The 22,957-nt window shown below is 42.3% G+C and overlaps 1 protein-coding gene and 1 pseudogene across 3 annotated transcripts in view; both read right to left on the minus strand.

Moving 5' to 3' along the window:
• Positions 1-20,073, minus strand: part of PIK3R1 (phosphoinositide-3-kinase regulatory subunit 1) — an 85,368-nt gene extending 65,295 nt beyond the window's left edge. The window contains exons 1-2 of one of the 3 annotated variants that reach the window (XM_032279316.1): positions 19,942-20,073; positions 7,620-8,339 (exon numbers count right to left, since the gene is read on the minus strand). In XM_032279316.1, the coding sequence (XP_032135207.1) occupies positions 7,620-7,953 (334 nt within the window). In that variant the 5' untranslated portion in view covers positions 7,954-8,339; positions 19,942-20,073. Of the gene's footprint in view, positions 1-7,619; positions 8,340-18,138; positions 18,803-18,861; positions 19,021-19,941 lie in introns of those variants that run through there. The other 2 variants (XM_032279326.1, XM_032279330.1) reach the window with 2 other exon arrangements.
• LOC116557678 overlaps positions 19,039-22,957 on the minus strand; it is a 24,545-nt pseudogene continuing 20,626 nt past the window's right edge.

Raw genomic sequence — 22,957 nt, forward strand, 5'->3', positions numbered from 1 at the left:
AACCAGTTTAGATACCAGCAATTGCTAACTGCCCGCCAACAGAGGTGGAGCCTAAATTTTCACACTGGTGAAACATATCCTAAAACCATACACGATGTGGATTTGCAAAAACTTGATACCAGGTGGGCACTCTGATAAGCAGTAATCCCATACAATCCATGGACGAGTCTCCAATCAGATCGTGCAATGAGGTCAAGTAAGTACATCTTTCCAAGCATCCTAGATTGTTTATCTACATAAATCCTCTCCTTACATTCCCTTATTCTCATATACAGGGTTTCTGGGTTGAATTATTGGGGAAAAACTACTAGTGAGAAACAACTTTTCTGGGTCTTATTTCTCCAATGATTCTTCTGATTAGGAATAGGATTAAAACAAAAACTTTGGCAAAACTCAAAAGAGGCAGCATTTAACTTTCACCTTACAATCAGAGAACACTGGGACTAGAAAGTTAAGGAATTTACAGAAGACAAAGCAATGTGGAATTTCTGATTTATATTTCACTTATGCCTACATTCTTTACTATCTTCGATATCAGATTTGATCATCAAATTACAAGTAGTCTCCTGCAATACATTGTAATAAATTCACAGTTACAACTTCAATATGAATCAAACTATGACAGGACAGAATAATGTATAGGCATTACATCATACATGCCACCAACTGATGGATAAACAGATGAACACAAACACACCGCAAACACCTCCAAGCAAGAAACACTCCAGAGCAGGTATTCCTGAAAATCACAGCCATGCTTTAGGTGGTATAAAGTCATTGGGAGAAAGTTCTGCATACATAATTAAACAAAGGTTTCCTGCTTGTTTTGTTTTTAATTGCAAGGGTATATTTTAACAATGTATAATATGTTATCCATTATATAACATGTTTTGTTTTTAATTCAAAGTTATATTTTAACAATGTTTCTACTATAGTAATTCCACACACTGTTTGTATACTGTATGGAATTTTCATAGTAAAAATATAGTGGTCCTTTACTTAAATTGGTAAGAAGGAATAATACATTTATAAAGTATTCTGATAATATTTTGTTAAACAACTTGACATTTTAGGTACACTATACCCAAGTAATTGAAATAAAGCCTATTTCTAGTTCACTTTATCCCCTCCCTGTGTCCTCCTCTATTCAGAGACTAAGGACTGCTTTGATACTGAATGTTATAAACTCAAGACCTCAAAACATTAAGATATAATCCATCATGCAATTATGCTTCTCATTTCAAGCTATCAGACCATGTCATTTTCTCCTATCTGAGCCTTCAGACCATGCTACATCCCTCCTCATGGAAATTTGTTAGCAACAAAGACACACATATATGCAAGAGCCAGCTGTACTGCTAACATCTGCTTGTTTTGTTTTTTACTAATCAAAACCTGGATATGTAAATGATGTCACATTTGGCACTCTCATTTGCCACAGGTAAAACATTTTCCCCTTTTTGAGTGCTACTTAGCAGATGTTAAGGCACTATTTGTTGTTGAATTTCAGAATTTCTAATTTTTTTTTTCTAACTCAGAGAAGAAATGCTTACTAATTGAATGCCTCTTGTAGACAAAGATGCATTCACCTAGAAACCAGAGAAGATTGACATCAAATTTATCAAAGAATCTATTGACAAGTTAAATAGAAGAGTTCCATATTTATGACAAAGAAAATTGTATTAGAATATCAACATTAACTTAGTTGCCGGAAAACAAAATACCCTCCCTCTAGTTAAATAACTCCTATTTGAATCAGGGGTGTATGACAGCTTTACTTAGGGTGTACATATAAAGACACTGGACCCTTTTCCCATTTTTGAAAAAAGAACACAGAAAGAAATGTATAGAGTCAGAAGCCTTAACAAAAGCATCTGAACAAACATTTCACTTAAATAAGAAAATATAACTTGCCTACCATAGCCCTGTGATTCTAGAGGACAGAGGCAGAAAGAAACAGACACCTGGCAGAAAGCTTCTCCTCAAATAATGTTTTATTCTGCAACCCTGGACTTAACTGTCACTGCAGCTCTATGTGAGAAGATCAAGTCATTCCCTTCAAATAACAGACTGGGGAAAGGAGGGAGAAAAGCCTTCCTCTTCACTCTGGGCAAGGCAGCCTCCCTACTCATGGGCCCCTCAGAGCGTGCCTGTGAATTCCTAAAGTGGCCAGGCCAGCTCAGGGTCAGAACCCTCCTGCTAAAAAAACAAGAAAGGTGAGAATCCTGTCTCTTTTTGTCAATTTCATTTTCAAAAAAACCATGGATACATAAATTGTTAATTAGGACAACTTTCTCTTACACATTTTTAGGGGTACAAAATAACCAAAATTAACAGAAAAATGTTTTTAAGAAATCAATAATTTATTGAGAATATAAATGCTCATGAGAGGGAGAACTGTGTTGCAATACGTAATTTAATATGCAAATGAATATTCTGTGACCATAAGAGAAGTGGTTAGGCTAATCTGATTTTAAACAATTAGCACATTTGCTTTTTCCAGACATCTCTTTAATCGATTATATTGATTACATCTTTTAGAAATATTTCATTTCCTACTAAAACACAGAGGACAAACACTTAAATTTTCAAGCCTGGGTAAAAATCTCCACAATGTCCTGATGAACTTTTCGGATTGGTCAGAAGTTCAAGACAGATCTCAAAGGCCTTCTAGGATCCCATAACTGACCCAACTATCTCACAGCATCAGAGTGGTGGATAGATGCAGAATGAGAAGTCAGCACCATAAATTGGATGGTTTACCCCATCACTCTGGGGCTTAACAAGACAAACCTCCAAGTTCACAGCAAAAGCTTATTTAAGCAGGGAGGAAAGCGAAGCATGTTATGAGAAGGTACATTCTGAAAGAAAACAGAATTCATAAATGCAGGAATTTGTGAAGCAAAGCAAATTACTTGCACTAGTACTATTTGCCGCAAGGAGACAGCTGTAGGTTCTGACCAATGGGCCCAGCAGAAGTATGTAATCTGGTATCGGGTCACAATTTATGTGACCTCTGCACAGTGTAGTCAATGTTTGTGATTTATTGCAGCCCTGCTTTCTAGACAGGGAACAACCACCAGGAAGGGACACTCAAATGCTGAGTGTGAAAAATGTAATAACAGCATGCCTCGGGAAACCATGAAAACCAACACCAATTGCAGGCTTTTTTTTTTTTTTTTTTTTTTTTTTTCTGTTTAGAGGGATTTTGATCAAGATTTAAAATAAGCCACGCCAAATGCATGCTTTATGTTTTAGATTTGAAACCAGCTGAAATCTACTGTCAGAGTCTGCAGGAGCAGCCAGCGAGGGCTGTGTAGGTCAGGATGGAGGTGGGTATGGACTCACACTCATAAGTAATCTCTCATGTTAGCAGGTTTCAATGCACTACACAAACCAACATGGGCAGATTCTCACTTATCTCAATATTCTGCATTAGCATGACTTTAATAAAAGGATCTCAAAGTAAGAGTTAAAACCACTGTTTTGAGAAATAGCCCCACTGGATGGCTTACAGATGACAGAGGAATATATTTTTATTCCCATATCCCTATATCCCCGCTTTCAGTGAGCTCATTTCCTTGTGTACGAGAGAAAATATAGAACCCTGGCTGAATGGGACTGTATGTGGCGGAATGGGATGCCAGGATCTGAGCAGCCTAAGGCAGAAAGAGCCAGAAGATTGTCTTTCAATAGCTGCCTCACCCAAGGGCATGTAACACCCACCTTGCACACTCAGCACACTCTTTATCTATATGAAACATGGAAGCGGTTCTCTCCAAAGAACATAACATAGGGTTCTACTGGCTCAGAGAAAAATGAAATAAAATGTGATTCTCATATTGGCAATTTTAGCCCCCATGCAAAGGGAAGGAGATAATAGGATGGGAGAGAGGACACAGAATTTGCCCTGAGGACACTCGCTGACCATGACACACCCTCTACACACCTGGCTTCAGTGACTGAAGGTACTGTCAGCTTAACCCACTTTCCCACCAGCAGAACTACCTGCACCAGGCCCTGGTGAAGAAAATAAGAGTTCTGGAGACATACCAGGCAATGGTTAAGGCCAAGGCAGGATGCCTCAGATGCGGGGGATGTAGATAACAAATAAGCTGTTATTTTCTAAAACAGGATGGGCCATTAAGCCTTGTATGACTGCACATGACACTCAGAGCATGTGGCCAATTTCAAAAGCAATGCAGAAAGTGAAATAGCTAAGATGATGAGCTGCAGCAGCACATGTTTACCAGCATGCTGGGAACCTACCACACTGTCCTAGATACTTAGGATAATGGGGGGGCCACAAAGATCCCTCCCCTTGAGGAACTGAAAAATCTAACAAAGGAAACAGACAATGAACAATAAATATAGTAAGTAATTTATATCCTGGGTTAAGTAATCAATGATTTGCAAAAGCAGAGAGGTAGGTCCCAGCATGGAGTCGTGTGAGTAGAGCCAGACTCTGTGAGAAGATCTGAGCAGAGAAGTGAGAGTGGGTCAGTCAGGCAGATGTCCAGGGGAAGAGCTGTCCGAACAGAGGGGACAAAGTACAGCCCTAAGGTGGGAGGGAGGCATGAGAGAGCATCTCAGGGCACACTGGCTCTTCAGTCTTGATTTCATCTTTTATCTTTGCTTTCTGGCACAAAGCAAGGACTCAGGCCATGCTTACTGAATGTATTTAAGTCCAAAAACATCCAAGATTATCCACTTAAAACAATTCATTCAATCTACATGCCAGCGCTTCCTAAAAAACTGCATGCAAAATGTACTGGAAGAAAGTACATGTTCCTGAGAAGAGCTGTATATAAGATTTTCTAACGGGTTTTTTTTGACTCTTTCTCCCTAAAAGTTAAATGTCATGGCTTTATTTCTAAGAACATATAAGCAAAGAGGAAATGTAGACTCTATTGTACAGGAAGGAATCTCTCACAGAATGTACTTTTGACCAGAGTCTAATGACAATTTCCTTTTAAAATAGAGAGGGTAGCAAGGCTCAGCAGGACACAGACACATGATAGGCATGCAGGCTGTCCTCACCCCCTCTATCTATGCTGCTGCCCATTCACGAGGTGTGCCAAGTCCACAAAACAAAACTGCCATGTGGTTCCTAGACCTGGGGTGGGGGGTTGGTGAGGAATAACCTTCTAAATGCAATCAACACAGCATGACATGAAAAACTGGCTAAGTCAGGTGGAGGGTGTTAAAAGAAAAGAGAAAAGGACTAAATAATTCAATTACGGTAAGAATAGAACAGAACTATCATTTCTTGCCCCCACACAATTTGTCACTGCAAAAGCTTTTCAAGGAAATACAGAGGCAAAAGAAACCAGTCTCATAGCTTCCAACATATAAAATGGGTCCTTACAACTACTTTCCATATCAATTTAACATGCAACTCATAGGAGCTATTGAATTCTCACTTCATAGGAATATTTAAATGAGAATACAAGACCAACATTTCTAGAAGATTGAATGTTTAGTATTACACTCCTCACACGACCCCCGAACACACTCTTTTCAACCTTTCAGTTATTCCTAATTTCTCATTTATATTCAGGCTCTAATACTTTCATGCACAATATCATGGGCCTTTTCCTTGAATTCAGCTAAAAATTTTCATTTCACTCCACCTTTCCATGTATTAAAGAAAAATGAAAAAGCTGCTAAAATTCTTAATTGTAATCACGTTATATGAGAACGCAAGCATTATAAAATAGTTCAGGATATGAAAAGAGAAAGTGACTTTTCCTATAAGAAAAGACTTGCTTATCTGTACCCCATATCCAAAGAAACTTACACCTGATAGCAATTATCAAACGCAATTTTGTTTAGAAACTGCATTTATAAAATTGTTTTGACAAGGTGCCCATATTCCACCTTTTAAATAATCTTCTGTAAACAACTGAGATATTTTTATGATTCTGTGTAACTCTGTATTCTGGTACAAATTAAATCATTTTTCCATTTGAATTAGCCTATTGAAGAAACTGTTTTTAACTTAAAAAAAATAAAAAGTCAAAAATATATAACTTGGTGGAGAAAAACAAATATGTATATATCTTCAATCTGCTAAGTGCTGCAATGATTGACGAAATCACTTATGTATGTGCGGAGAGTCCCAGTTTTTTTATTGAATATCTGCAAAGAAAAATTAACTTCGGGTTTTGAACAATATAATAAAAGATATTATTTGAACGTTATCAAGTATAACATTAATGAAATAAGTATCCCTTTTGGGCTGGGGACAGGAAAGAAAAGAGCTTCTTTTCAGGTATCATTAATAAATTCCTTGACTATAACACAATACTCCCAATCCTATTATTACTCAGTACTGAAAGGCAGCTCTTACCCTTGCATTCGGCTTCTCTATTCTCACTGTCTTATTCACGTGTGTTAGAATAAGGCAATATTAAAGAAGGCACAATAGATTACTAGCGGTATCAGAATCTCTTCCAGAATTTTCATATACCCTGTGATGCCAGTCAGGTCTCCTCAATATATAACTACTACAGTTAGGCCCATCCATCTTAAACATTCCTTCCTAGTCCTTTCTTAGACCCTAAGAAAAAAGACTATACAAGAGAAAAAAGAAAAATGATGGTGATTTACTAGTGAGGAAACTGGTATTTGACAAAGCTGATAACAGCAAAGCAGAGCATGAGGCTTGTCTCTGTGTGAAACAGAACAGAAGATAAACCTTAAAGACACAGCTGTGCCCGAAATGCAAGTATGGACCATCTCCAATAAGCAATAAGTGGTTTTTGAATGAAGGTGGTTTCCATTTAAGAAAAGTATTCAGTGAATTTTTTTTCCCCTCATGAAGGCAAACCAGACTATAGGCATTAATGCTACAAATGACACTACCCACAAAGGAAGCAAAATCTCTTTACTTTTATACTAACTATAGGATTGGGTTTCAGCTTTGGCCACAGCAATCCTGGAGAGGAAACCAAGAGGTAGATACCGGGTTATAAAAACAATGGTTTCTTCTCAGCTGAGTTCTGTGGTCATTTTATTACTCTTTACATTTTTCCATACAAACCATATTAAATATACTTATATTAGACTTACCCTCCAGTTTCCCAAAATTATTATCAGATATACGCAGGTTGAGTATTCCTTATCTGAAATGCTTGGAACCAAAAGTGTTCTAGATTTCATGTTGTTTTGGATTTTGGAATATTTGCATTATGCCACTCGACCACTCTTAATTTGAAAATTCTCCAATGAGAATTTCCTTTGGGTATCAAAAAGTTTGGGGCTTTTCAGCATTTTAGATTTCATATTTTCAGACTAGGAATACCACCTACAATGCCAATTACAAAAATAAGAAATACAGTAGATGTTTAATTCAATGACAACTATAATAGTGTTGAAAGACACTTACTAAACAGGTTCTCAGATGCTGTGTCCCTATTTTTACAATTTCCAACCCCACAAACACAAATTTCCAGCTGTGTAATGACTGACCAAGCTTTTATGTACCATATATCAATTTGGGTACAGTTGTCAAGATAACTTCCGCCCGGAACATAACAACTCAACCCAAACTTAAGACTTTTCCTTAAAAAGAAAAAAAAAAGGGAGCCATTAAGCAGCCACTTATCAATACTGACCTTGCTGCTCCACATCTGCTTCAGTTTTGGAAGAACCTGGTGCAACAGGAAGAGGACGAGGTGGCCGTGGCTTTGGTGTGGGAGGTGAGATTTTTTTCCTTCCAATATATTCTACATAAGTTCCCGGAAAGTCCCCCCTTTCCCCTGTGGTTTCATTATAGCCATTTAACCAGCCAATTTCTTCAGGCCTGGACTCCTGTCCATCAGTGAATCCATGAGCTACTAAAGACCCTTTATTCACAGTCAATATGTCACCCAAGTGCAAGTCAATATCTTCTTCTCTTTCCTTTTTATAATCATACAGCGCTCTGTACTGGTACCCCTCAGCACTCATGTTTGCAAATCTGCTACCATGTAAGAGTTGAGCCTGGTTGTACAGAGCTGTCTGATTTTACGTTTTTATGAAAAGTGAATTCAAAGAGTGTGTCAGAATTCCTATTATGTGTCCAGCAGAAGACAAAGGACCACTCTCCAAAGGTTTAAGAGGAGAGGTGATTGGCCATGCGGCTGTCCATCTGTCCTCCATCAACGGTGTGACTGAAGACAGGGTTCCACTTCCTCTGCGTGCCACAGTCCTCCCACCGCCTTCCTCTTCAGCAACTTGTCAACACTTTGAATCCAGGCTGACTCTCACAGTGAGGCCCAATCCTTTCTGGCACTTTTGTCACACTGTCCATCTGTCATCTAATTGTACCGTGGCACTCCACACACGAGCTTCACCTAGGAATGAAAAAAACGAGACTTAAGAATGAACAACACACTTTGCCATCTCTATTAATTGGAATTTCTACTTCCATTCAACAAGTACTTGATCAATTTGGCAGACAGACACAGGCCAGTGTGCTACTGCTTGACACAGTATACACCACAAAAATTAGTAAGGCAGTCCCTGCCTTCCAAGAACACTGGGCGGGGGCAGAGGGGAGGAGTGCTGTCATGTGGCAATGTCTCAGAGATAAGACTAGTACACAAAGAGCCACTGCACTAGTACATATCATAAGAGAGGCAGAAACTAAACACTGTGGGGTTCAGATGAGGGAGAAACCACACTAACTGCAGGAATCTGAAGACAGAATGGAATGTGTGGTGGGATGCTAGTTACAGAAGTGACTAAGAAAATGTCATATTCTGAGAAGAGCTAGAACAGGCAGTCCAATCCGCCTGACGCCAAAGAGGCAACAGTGGGATTTGGGTCAGAGATTTAGGCAGGGGCCGTCGGACAACAGGTACGCCCGTGGTGACTTTGTGAGTAATGCAGCCCTCAATGTGGAACAGTGAAAGGGCTTGGAGAAAAGTGAGCAACAGGATTAGACCTGCACTTGAGGAATATCAAATCCAACCACAGTATGTGAGAAAGGTGCACTGCAGAGGTCTGGGCAAGAGGCCGTGAGGACACAAGCCAAGGCAGCAGCAGCAGGTGAGGAAAGGGGAGGAGTGAAATAAACACTCCAGAGAAAGAACATGTGGGATGTGGCAAATGCTTAAATGTGAGGCAAGAATGAGAGGAGCAAAGGGTGCCTGATCCTGCGTTAATGACAGTTTGCAACACTATCAGGCAAAGAGAAGCCAGGTGACCTGATGGGCTGACGGGGATTCTGGGTACCCCCATGCAAGTGTGCTAGTGGCTGACTGAAATCCTGATCTGTGATTCAGAAGAGGAAACACGCCAGAGATTTGGCAATCAGCCACAATTAGGCAAGGCTGAACTCAATGGAATGGAGGCGCTCACAAGGACAAATTAAAAGTTTAAAAAATGATCTAAGGGCCAAATAGTGAAGTGCAATGTATGTAACTGAGGGAAAGTCAAGGTCTAGAGACAACGTCCCAAAATCAAGGAACAAAAGTTCAAGTAGGAAAATGTGATCCCTAAAACTAAGTCCTACAAAGGCATCCAGACAGGAGAGACTGAGTCAAGGCTAAATAATTTGGAACTTCCCCCATGATAGAATCATGATGCAGATTCCAGTCCAATAATGAGGGCAATAACCACGTCTTAAGAAGTTTAAAAAATATCAGAGAGGAAGTAGCAATGGTTGCTGCAGATCACGCTATAAAGAGCTCGATGGAGGAAATGGGAAATGGAAGTGTTTTTCTTTTTCTTTTTTATTCTTAAACATAGTAGAGGCAAGGGAATTAGAGTCACCAAGTCAGAGTAGATGGCTGAGAAGAGCAGGCACACATATACACTTTGTACTCCCGGCATTGCTCAATGTTATCTTTATTATAAAGAGTAAAAGCCACCCAAAGGTTTCAGTTAAGCGGGCTGCACAATAAAGCAATAAAAACAATAGCCACACCGTTTCAGTGGGCTATATCAAAGACAGCTTTTATAAGTCTTAAAGAGGGGAATGCTTTGGAAGTTTAATATTATAGGCACTCTTCAGTGGAGGCATCTTAAGAAGCAAAATCTAATCACAGATTAATTGTTATGTTAGCATTCAGAAGTGTAAATACTCAACTTTACATGGTTAAAGCCTCTTAGCTGTAATACAATAACGCACTTAGGAGAGTTACATATTAAAAGAAGCAAAAACAAACACTGGGAGTCTTTGTGGAGCAAGAATATTAATTGGAGATAGTACTCTACTTTGCCTTTCAGTTGTCTGAGAAAAAAACTAGAGCAACCAGTAGAGTGTATCAGAAAATAAGCTATATTATTTGTTTGAAGAAAGCTTTTCCTTGTGAAAGATCCAGAATCAAATTAAATATTCACTGCATAAATTCACATGAAAATGTAGAACTAGCAAATCTCATTTTTAGTACTAATGTACTCTGTACAAAAGAGACACAGACCTCTAAAGAACACGAACATTTACATATCCCTAAATGCTTAGAAACCAGGCAATATGCCTAAGAATAATTTAATTCCTCCAAATCTGCCTTGAAATTTTTGTTAGCTTTTCCTGGCAATGTATGTCTTTTGTGGGGGGAAAAAACCTCAACCAGTAGGCTAGGTAGATCTTTATGCCAGCTGCTTCCCAGTACTTCCTCTATTCCAGCCACCCAGTGGGCCAGTTTGGTGGGATTCTTAATAGAATGGGAAGTATAATGAACAAACTCTCCCCCATCTCCAATCCCCCAGGAACCATCAAACAAGCCCCTTGCTCACAGCTTACCTCTGAAGCTGTTCCTTGCCAGGAGGCTCTGTATTAAGTAAAGGCTCCAGGTCTTGTCAAGGTTTTACAAACCTAAGAGCTGTGCTTGAGTCTGCCTGAGGCTAAATTTGTGCGAAGGGAAAAAGAAACCTGAGGAACATGATGACTTTTTAGAGGCTAGACACTAGAGACGCAATCCCTGTCAGAAGTGACAAAGAACTAAAGGTCTCTACAAATTCTCTCTCCCTTGCCCCCTATAAGAAGAACCTAACTTTGTGTTTAAGAAGAACCCTGTGCAGAACTCTGGGTCCTCATCTGATAAAAAAAAGAACCACAAATCTTCTCTGATTCTGGATGGTAAATAGAACATACCACTCCTGTCTTCTGAGACCCCAAAGCAAAGCCAGGGAGATGGATACAAATAGGGCATCCATCCACTGATGCAGATATTAATTCAAGGCCAGCGATTAGTCAGTGCCAATTAAGTGGTCTGAGAGCAATGTTGTAAAAAAAGGAGAGGAGGGCAGACAAGTCATTGGGGTGGGGACGGGACTCCATGGTGATACGGTGTAGAGAGGCCTTAGCTAGACAGAGAAGGCAGGCACCCCTACTCTTTTACACATTGTACACTTTCTCCTGACTGCCATGTCCATTTTGATGTCTGTCATTCTGGAGGATTAAATGGGTTAATACACATAAAGTTCTGGTTAAGTATTGGGTGATGATGATAATAACTGAGTTTGTACACATATATCTTTTCCTTTCACAAGGAAAAGCTTTCTTCAAACAAATAATATAGCTTATTTTCTGATACACTCTACTGGTTGCTCTAGTTTTTTTCTCAGACAACTGAAAGGCAAATTAGTATTACATGATGATATGATGACGCTGACAACAGATGGATAGATGGATAGGTAGATAACGATCTAAAACAGGTACCATCAGTAGTCTCACTGAACACAGGGCAGAGAATTGGTATCTCTGCCATGATAATACTCAGCAATTGTGAAGAGGTACTAGAATTCAGATCCAGGCAGTCCGGCTCCATAAGTCCCATTTTTAACGCCTCTAGCATCTACTGGCCAAGCTCAACTTCCTTTGGTGTCAATGATGCAGATTTCTGGTCTGCACAAGCTGACTGTTCCGATTAATCTTGACTGTCTGTCTGCCTCTTTAACTCTCTCAGACAGAGGTTTTGCTGATAGTGTATGTGGCTCTTTCACACTACCTGCACACGCAAAAAAGCTATTTTAACTCGGCAGCAGTTCCATCAAGTCCAAAACCCAGCATCTCAGTCATGCAAATTTTCTTCCAAAGAGACTTCATTAAAATGTGTCCCTGCCAAAGAGGTCCATAAACTAGTGAATAAAAGAATACTGGGCACACCACTTCTGGAAGCCTGCCCACTTCTGGAATCCTGCCTATTTCTGCTCTATAAGCTTAGCTTCTGCCACCTGTATCCCTCTAGCACCTCTGCCTCCTCCCACTATCCCAGGCCCCTTCACTGAACAATTTCCAACAACTCAGCCCCTCCTTGGGGGGGATATGGCACTGCCACAAGGACTGTCACGTCTAGAGAACTGGCAAGTTCTCTTTTCTCTCATCCTCAAATTCTTCCCAGGACCAAAGAAGACCCAGCAGCCTGAGGTATTTGGCAATACCTGTGTAACCCCCCATCCCCGAGATCGATCTGGAGCCTCAGCTATCCAGATCAACAAGCTATATCCTCAGATTGACACACTTATACCTCCATTCTCTTTCGCTACATATACCTGCCCATTGAGCTATTTTTACGCAGTTCAGACATGATTATTCACATAGCAAAGGTTTTTTATATGTGGATAACATAATCTACAATGTAATATTTTCAAATACCCAAGGCAGTTTTGTAATATAGGCTCCAAGCTAGTGCATGCATGTAAGTTATTGTAACAAATAAATTAATGTATTCTTATATAACATCATATGTAACAGTTCAAAATTTTGTTTAAGGGATTTTGTCTTTCAATCCTAATGAATGCTGGTAATCCGATTAATCAGAAGCATATTTACTTAACAATTCTCTGACTATTCCCCAAAATTGTTTCTGATGTTTGACAAATAGCAATCCACAGATACTTAATGTACAACTGTTTTAAAGTAGATTCTCTGTGTAACCGTTCTAACCTATAGGAATTTTGGCAAAGAGCCAAACAAAAAAGCCCTCTGACTTTTCATTTGTTATTACATTCCCCCTTTAGAAATGACAAGAATTTGGAAAACTTGATGGAGAGTAAGGTTAAAGAATATCACATTCATCAAGAATATACCCAAGTCATGTGATTCTCTCTTGCAATGAAAATTAGCAGGTTGGCATTGGATGGCAGCACAAAATGGGTCTTCGACCAAGACAGGAGGGTACGGAAGGGTTCCTGGGCCCACAGCCCATCTCTCTACATATCATCTTTTCCATTTCAGTGTGCTAACTCAGAGTCTAGGTCAAACTCCTCACCTAAATTCATAGTCTTTTAAAAAACCATTAAAAATGTTTTACCTTCCAAATCATGGTATCCCTGAAATCATGAAAATCAAGCTAAACAAAATTAAAATATCTTAGTGTCTTAGTCTGTTTTGTGTTGTTACAATGGATCCCTGAGACTAACTAATTTATAAACAACAGAAATATATTTGGTTTCGGAGGCTGGAAAGTCCAAGAGCACCGCACTGGCATCTGGTGAGGGTCTTCATCCTATGTCCTCTTGCAAGGACAAGACAGCAAGAGGGAACCAACCTCCAGTTTATAACAAGCCCACTCCCAAGATAACTAACCACTCTTGCCATAATATCATTAATCCATTCATGAGGCCACAGCCTCCTATTAGGCCCCACCTCCCAACACCATTGCATGAGGGATTATGTATTCCAACATATAAACTTTGGGGGACACATTCAACCCACAGCACCTAATAAACATAATAAACTGCCTTCAATTTGAAATGATGAACTCAGGGTGAATTTTATGGTATGTAGGTTTTATATCAATTAAAATAAAATAAAAATAATGGGCTCAGATTAACCCCAAAGTCATAGACATTAAATTCATTTAAAAACCAACCAACTAAATAAAATGTGTTGCATGCTGCCATGCTCAAGGCTGGGTGTGTGAGGGGGTAAATAGGGTGTATAAGCTGTAATTCTTGCCTACAACCCTTTTGGTGTTGTATTTGTGGGGCGAGGGAAAGAAGAACAGGCAGCACAAGCCCAGGTAACACAACAAGGAGACAGTGCTCTTCAAAAGACAGCCATCATGGTGGGAAGGCACTGCAAGAGTCAGAGAGGGATGACCCTGGCGCGGGTGGCGGCAATGCTTAGGCACGCAGTGGTCATTACAAGGAGGCTGGGAGAAAAGGCGATGTGGCTTCTGAGACTTGAGGAACAGATGGTATCACCCAGAAAAGGCCATGAGGCTGACCATTCCGGTTCTCTGCATTTTTACAATGGAGAGGACATGAGGGGACAGCCATGGAATGAGAGGACTGAAGGGGATGATTTTAAGTCTCTCTTCTTTTCAAAACAAAGATGCTATTCTGTAAACTTCTTGGCAAGGTTAGTATGAACACTGAGCTTCAGATTCAAGCAGCTGCCCCAATCAGCACCTAAATATGTAACCTCAGGAAAGTTACTTAAGCCTCTCTGTGGCATAGTTTTATCATCTGTGACAGATACAAGCAAACCTACATCTCGCAGGGTCATTATGAGGATTAATAAAATGACATATATAAAGCACTTAGCTCCATACCTGATAAGAGGTTAGAATAATTAACACCAACATAGTACTTACTTTGTGCCAGGCACAGTTCTCAGAGTTCTACATGTATCAACTCATTTAATCATTACAACCACTCTAAGTACAACTATTATCCCCATTTTACAGATGAGAAAAGAAGCAGATAAAAGTTACATACTTTGCCTCAAGTTACATAGCTAGTAAACTGCAACTATGCCATTACTATTATGACTCTTAGTACTGAATGTCACCTACTGCCATTTATACAATTCAGATTGAAAAGAGGAACACACATTTGCGAAAAATTTTCTTCTGCACTGCCTCTTAACTCTACAAACAATTCTAAGTGAATCCTGAATCTAGCTAAAATAAAACTCCCTGCTGTCTTAAACCCTTTTTGGAGTAAATAGACAGATAAAGGCTGAATGTGGACTTTGCTCATGTAATTCTCTCCTTACCTGAGTTAGAGGATGGCTCTACAGAGGTCAGGACAAAGGAGGCCTGGGAGGGGCCCGGGGATGTTTCTATGTGTATATGCATCCCCAGGATTTAGAGCTAAGTAGCTATGTTCTCATGGGACAGCCCTTGATCCTGGGGCAGAACCCCAGGCTGGGACACTGGGACATCCAGGGAGGAAGACAACAGGCAAGTAATAACCAGCCCAGAAGTCTTGGCTTTACTCACTACACCCACTGGTGGAGTCTCCTCATACTTTGGCCAGGTTCCTGTGACTTCAGTGCCCTCTTGGATGATCATTAACCAGACAACTATTTTGACTACAGGTGCCTGTAGGTATGTATTTGATTTACTTTAAGGAAAACAATGCTAGCAGAATAAAATCTCCAAAGATGTTTCTACAGTAGACTTTTTTCCAGGAGTGCTGTACTACAATCACTCTAGCCTTTCAAATAAATAAACACCGAACAAGCCAAACAGACAAGTCTATAATTATACAGCCTATTTTTTCAGCTTATTTGGCTTAATATACATGAAATGGTCTTTAATTGCCACTCTTTTAAGCAAGTAACTCGATAAGACTATTGGCAGAATCATGGCAAGTAATCACATTAGGATGTACATAAAGGAGGCATGGGAAATATGCAGTCAATGATATGAATACTTTAAAAATTAATTACAACCTATATTTTTGATAAAAAGCTGTGACATAATTTATATTCTGCTTTCTAAAGTAAAAACTTAACCATATAATCCCTTCCATTGATAACTAACTTTCTAGTCTTCCAGGGCTTCATTAACATGCTTCATTCTCTTGCCTTCACTTGCAAACCCTGTGCCCTGCCAAAGGGAGAGAGCTAGAGGAGCCCATATGAAACATACAATACACTGGTAACTGAGCACTTCCCACTTGTTCTGCATTGTGTATACCTTGAATGTGAGAGAATTCTAAAACCCAACGCAAATATTATCTCAACTGGCTATATTCTACTTGAGCATAAAAATCCATTTTTTTCAGCCTGCTCATTCACCATCTCTTTATTCAATAAAACACACATTTTGCAAATCACAACATGCAAACACAATAAAAGCTGCACTAGAATTGTTCCTATTTTAATGACCCCATGAACCATCTTGCAGAGTGGATGCCTTTTTACAATACTCACCTGAATGACTAAAGAGAAAAGAGGAAATTTCAATCAACATATCAACCTAAAAATTACATGATATTCGGTACCAAAACAGAGATATCGACCAATGGAACAGAACAGAGGCCTCAGAGGCAACACAACATATCTACAACCACCCGATCTTTGACAAACCTGACAAAAACAAGCAATGGGGAAAGGATTTCATGTTTAATAAATGGTGTTGGGAAAACTGGCTAGCCATGTGCAGAAAGCAGAAACTGGACCCCTTCCTGACACTTTACACCAAAATTAACTCCAGATGGATTAAAGACTTAAACATAAGACCAAACACCATAAAAACCCTAGAAGAAAATCTAGGCAAAACTATTCAGGACATAGGCGTAGGCAAGGACTTCATGACTAAAACACCAAAAGCATTGGCAACAAAAGCCAAAATAGACAAATGGGACCTAATCAAACTCCACAGCTTCTGCACAGCAAAAGAAACCGTCATTAGAGTGAATCGGCAACCAACAGAATGGGAAAAAATGTTTGCAGTCTACCCATCTGATAAAAGGCTGATATCCAGAATCTAAGAACTAAAACAGATTTACAAGAAAAAAACAAGCCCATTCAAAAGTGAGCGAAGGATATGAACAGACACTTTACAAAAGAAGACATACATGAAGCCAACAAACATGATAAAATGCTCATCATCACTGGTCTTTTACAGAAATGCAAATCGAAACTACATTAAGATACCATCTCATGCCAGTTAGAATGGCGATCATTAAAAAATCTGGAGACAGATGATGGAGAAGACGTGGAGAAACAGGAACACTTTTACACTGTTGGTGGGAGTGTAAATTAGTTCAACCATTGTGGAAGACAGTGTGGTGATTCCTCAAGGACCTAGAAATAGAAATTCCATTTGACCCAGAAATCCCATTACTGGGTATATATCCAAAGGATTATAAATCGTTCTACTATAAGGACAAATGCACACGAATGTTCATTGCAGCACTCTTCACAATAGCACAGACCTGGAACCAACCCAAATGCCCATCGATGACAGACTAGACAGGAAAGTGTGGCACATATACACCATGGAATATTATGCAGCCATCAAAAATGATGAGTTTATGTCCTTTGTAGGGACATGGATGAACCTGGAAACCATCATTCTCAGCAACCTGACACAAGAGCAGAAAATCAAACACCACATGTTCTTACTCATAGGTGGGTGTTGAACAATGGGAACACATGGACACAGGGAGGGGAGCATCACACACTTGGGTCTGTTGGGGGAAAACAGGGGAGAGACAGTGGGTGGTGGGGAGTTGGGGAGAGATGGCATGGGGAGAAATGCCCGATATAGGTGATGGGGAGGAAGGTAGCAAATCACACTGCCATGTGTGTACCTATGCAACAATCCTGCATATTCTTCACATGTATCCCAAAACCTAAAATGCAATTAAAAAATTACATGACATTCATGGAAAAATTTAAAGAAATGTACTTTTAATTTAAAGAAATGTACTTTTAACAGTACAAAATTTGGGTTAGATTAGGTTTGCATTTATAATTCAAAGTCCTTCAAAAGTCAGCTTGGGCAAAACTGACATTACCAGAAGATATAAGCAAGCCACCATCATCACTGTCAATAATCAAAATATGTTTTTCTGTAACTTACTGTTCCACTTCTGTTTCCCAAAACCAACTTTATTCTGTGAGGATTTCCTGTGCTTAACACATTTAAACTCAAGAAATCGCTAAAGAAAAACATATTTAATAAATGGGAAATAAAATGCTTTTTATGCTAACTATAGCATCATGGATACGAAAAGACTCACTTATATCATCACTCTTTAAAAGCAGATAAAACAGCAGACAGCAGTGTGTACACTGCAGAGTTCTGTTATGCAACTCAGAACAGGTCCCAAGTCAAGAAGAAAGTTAAAAGCAAATGCATATAACACTTTGCGAGCCAGTATCAGGTACACTAAACTTTCTTCCAATCATAAAAATTTACACACTTCCATGGAAAAAGTAGTATGACCCTTAGTACCTACCTGCACATAAAAGCTTAAGCAGCAAGCAGTGACATTACCCAGCAGTTCTGCAAGGCAGGGAGCCTCCTCCACTGGCCTTTTCAACTTAAACCTTAACTCTGAACCAAGATTTCTACCCAACTTTAGTCGTACACGCGCGCGTGCACACACATACCACATTACTCTTATTTTATTTATAATGGCCAAAAACACTTGCTTCCCAAAGTTTAAGCAACTTTTGCACCTAGAAAAATTCATCTGTTTGCTTCTAGACGATTTTTCAAGAACAGTGTAATCTGTCAAAAAGTTCAAGCTAATAAGTTGCTTTTTCTTCCTTTTTCAATGTTAAAAGATACTCTGGCCTTCCCCTGTGCAGAAGTCACCAAATTCCTAGTGATTCAAACTGTGAAGATCTATTACTGTAATAGTGTGCTTCAGAAATGAACCTGTCTGCCTACTCTAACCCTTCCTAGCTAACATCTAACCATCTTTAAGGTTGCCAAAACGTAACACAACTAATGAAGTATTAAAATATAACCACATCAAGCCTTGACCAATAAGCTCTGTGAATATCCCGCCTGATTACTAAAACTTGAGCCTCATCACACCGAAATGACAATTTTACGTTGCATTCAAAACCCGGAACTGCTTTATCCATTCGTACTTAGCACTGGCTGACAAAGAGGAAAAGAACAGAAAAAAAACCCTAAAACCATGAACCCCCCAAATAAAGAGCAGACTCACACTCGGACACCAACAGCGCTGCAGCTCAAGGGATCAACGGTGGAAGTGAGACCTGTCCAATATTAATAGCGCCCCGGGAAACAGAAGAATTCCCCCAAATCCAGTTGACACACATTCTGCATTCAACATGTAACAGCCATTCTGCGCACACCCTTGCATGTCAGGCTCCAATTTTGGTTACCAAAGTATGTTTCTGCACAGGGGTGCCTGGCCAGGGCTTTTCTGTTCTCTTTGTCTTGTGATCTGAGGAGCAGTTTCTGCGCTTGGGAAGTGAGTGTTAGAGCTGTGGTTTCCAGAGAATTGCCCACGGTATTTTAGCTCCGGCTTGCTCGCTCCTTGGCTTTCCCCAGCCGGCTCCATATTGCTGGGCAGGTCCCTCCCGTCTCGCCCCACGTTCCAAAAAGCTGGATTTCCGGGCGGTTCCAAGGGCCCACTAAATATGCCTCCAACAACCTGCCCAAGCTTGGCTGGCACTGGACGCCGAGTTAGGGCTCCAGCGACCAACCGCCCGAGGCGCACTTCCCCCACCCCGGAAGAGGAGGGCGGCAAACTTCGGCAGGCGGGGGTGAGGGGACGAGCTCCGGGGACCACCGCCGCCTCGCCCGCCCCGGGGAAGGGTCCGGACAGCGACCCTGGCTGCAGCTGGAGGGCCGCGGGGAAGAGAGCGTTCCTTCCCGCTACGCGAAGGCAGCGGCCAGGGCGCTCTCGCCCGGTGAGGGGCCCCAAAAAACTGCAGCAAGGAGACAGCGGGGACCCTCGGAAGTGTGCGCCGACGGAGGGTGGGGGGAAGCCCGAGCTCGCCGGCAACTCCGGGGGCGAACGCGACCGTCGGCGTGCGGGACCGGCTCGCAGGAGGACGGAGGAAACGGAGCCAGGATGGCCGAGACCTCGCAGGACGCCGGCCGCGCGCGGGGGAGTGCTGCCCGGCGGCCGGGAGGGCTGGGGGCCGGCCCGCTGCTCCCCGGCGGGGCTCTGCAGAAGCCGAAGCGGCTGCCGGTGACAGGAAGAGAGCCGGCAGCCGCGCACGCAAGCACCGCCTCCCCAGCCCGAGCACACACAGCCGGGGCCGCCACCGCCTACCTCCCCCGCCCGCCGGCTTCCTTCCTCTGCCGGCCCGCGCTGCAGCGACGGCCTCCTGCCCGCTCGGCTCCGACGCGCCTCCAACTCGGCTGCGACCCGCCGGCCGTGCCCGATCCGTGCCTGCCGTCTCCGACCGCTGGCCTGCAGCCCTCGCCGCGGCCACCGCTTCTTCCAACTCCGCTCCAGCTGCTCGCGACTCCTCTTCGCGAGCCGGCAGCTCCGGGGCCCGGCGCCGGCCCCGCCTCCGGCCCGGCCCCGCGAGCCCCGCCCCCGAGCCCACACCAACCAGCGCCCGCGGCTCCGCCCCTTTCCGCCCGCGGCTCCGCCCCTTTCCGCCCGCACCGCTCCGGCCTCCGAGTCGGCGGCCGGCAGTGGGGGAGCGAGCTCCGGCCTGGCGGACCCTTCTTGCCGCCGCCCTCGCCTTCCGCCCCCAGCCGCGGGGATGCCCCGGGCGGCAGTGCGGCGCGCTGCCTCCCCTGTGGCGTGTTCTGGCTCTGCGCGTCCCGGGCCGGCTCGGCGGCTGGGCGTCTCCCGGCGCAGAGGCGCAGGGGCTCCGGGAGGTAGACGACAAGTTCAGACCTCCCTGGAGGCTGGCTGCGTCTGTAATCCGAGTGCCTAGCAGCCAACCCCAGGCTTTTTCGAGCCCCTAGCGCCTTAGCTGAGTGGCCGGGGTGGGGAGGACTTGGATTCCAGAGCTCGTCAAAGCGGGGAGGCCCTGCGATGCCTGGCCTTGCCAGCACAGCCTCCCGAGTGGGCGGAAAACCCGCGCCACCCCGCCTGGTGCTCCGGGGTGAAGGAGGGGTGAAAAGGTGAACCGGAGGGACGGGCGCCCGCAGCCTGCCGCTGGCTGACTCCGGGACCTGGCACCGCCGCCGCCGGGAGCCAGGCGGGCCCGCGTGAAGGGAAGCGAGTTTTCTGCGGATGTACGCTGGCTGATGCCTTCCAGTCCTGAGATGACAGAGCAAATGGAGGGCACTCAGGCAGACCACGGGCCCCTCGGCGCTGGCGGGGGTCGGGTGGGGGAAGCTCAGGTGAATTACATTGTCTCTTAAAGGTGTCAGTTTTCAGATGCAGATTCTTCAAGTAATAATAATTTCCTAAGTTGCTCCAGAAAAATCGGATGTTGGTTCAAACCTTCCGCTGATGGTAAGATGGAATGCCAGCACCCCGTGCTCCGCTCTTTCACATGAAAACGTGAGAATCTGCTTCCTAAAAGTCTTTCCAGATTCTACTTTCCACAGCTTAAAGACCTGCACCCGCCTACCCTACTTGTCCTAAAGCCCTTTTATAGCTCCCTCCCAATTTCATTGCAAGAAAACTCTTTTTAAAAACAAACACACAAAACCTAAGCACTTGGCGTCTGTAAAACTTTGAATTTGGTGGTTTTTTCCTGTGGTAGTTGGAAGTAGAGGGAAGAACGTCCTGAAATTCATCGCCTATCCTTTAAAAATATCATTTCTAAAGGTGACTCACCTAACAGAAAAGTAAGCTCCGCTTTAGACTATTCGGGCACTGGTGTTTCTATTGTTCCAAGACGTTTCTTGAAGAGGTGACACAAAAACGGGCAGCTACCCATATCATGTTTAAGAGTACACTTTATCTAAAAGCAAATATGAAATTTACGAAGGTACCTCCTTCACACCTACTGTGTGACATGAAGGACCTCATGCATTCTCTGTCTGTAAATGAAATGAAGTATTGCCTTGTAGTAGAATTACTTTGATCCAATCCGGTAAGCTGAGATGAAACGCTGTGACCTTCACAGTATTTCCTTTAGGTTCTGCTCTGAGCAAAATGACAGTGAAAACCTTACCAGTTATCTCCTCCTTTTGGAGATAGCTGGAAAGAGTCTTATGCACTATTACAGTGGGGTTCTGTTGACCCCCAAACCCAAAAACAAAGTCCTAAATGTACCTCCTCATTTAAACACAGTCTTTAGTAATTTATTTCCAGCATATGTTGCATCTTTTAAGTTTTTGCATCATATTTGAACACATAAGTCTAAAGAGTGTCCCAATGAAAGAAAATTAGGCTCTCTTTTCATATACTGAATAAATTGAGTATTTGTTTTAAACTGATATTTCCCTTCCATATCACTATTATTAGCATTTTTATTTTCACTTTCAATTGATTTCTATGAAACAAAAGCAAAGGCAACAGAACAGCAGTATTCAAATTTTTTTTAATAATATTTTTATTTAATAAAATCTAGTCTAGAATCCCAAAATATGACTGCTCTAAGGTACGAAGGCATGTAACAAGGCCAAGAGGCCCATTGCACCACCGCCCTTCCTTTCTTCCGTCTAGAACGTCAAGGTCCTTGGACTAGAAACATCTGCATCTCCTGAGAATTTGTTGGAAATTCAAATTGTCCTCACTGAATCAGGAATGCTGAGGGTGGAGCCCAGCAATCTGTGTTTTAATAAGCTCTCCAAGTGGTCTGATGCATGTTATGGTTTCAGAACGGTTGCTCTAGGGCTTCTGGAAACACTGACTGAAAACCTCTTCAATAAGATGCTTGCATAAGTACCCAAACAGCAGGGTTCAGTCAGTAATGGCCAAGCTGTTGGCTGGCAGGTAGGGACACCAGCAAGGAGCTTGAAATTGCAGAAGATACACAATTTGCAACAAAAGGGGTGATACAGGGATGTCACATACAAGGCATAAGGGTGAAGGTCGTTTGGAAGTCAGACATAGGAAGTCAAGGACACCGCCCCACCCCACCCCCCAATATCAAGAAAGACTTTGGCCACAAGCTGAGAAAAAATCCTACCCAAAGTATGGTAGGATACTCTCATTTGGCATCGTCATTCCATCTACATCAATACTGTGAGTGCTAGAATTAGCTTTCATTAGACTTGAAACCTAAGAATGTATCTTAGGGTTCAGGCAGGGCACAGTGGCTCATGTCTGTAGTCCCAGCACTTTGAGAGGCCGAAGTGGGCAGATCACCTGAGGTCGGGAGTTTGAGACCAGCCTGGCCAACACAGTGAAACCTCATCTCTGTGAAAAAAAA

The sequence above is a fragment of the Sapajus apella genome, unplaced genomic scaffold, assembly GCF_009761245.1.
Source record: "Sapajus apella isolate SASKATOON/1434 unplaced genomic scaffold, GSC_monkey_1.0 scaffold1, whole genome shotgun sequence".
Lineage (NCBI taxonomy): Eukaryota > Metazoa > Chordata > Mammalia > Primates > Cebidae > Sapajus > Sapajus apella.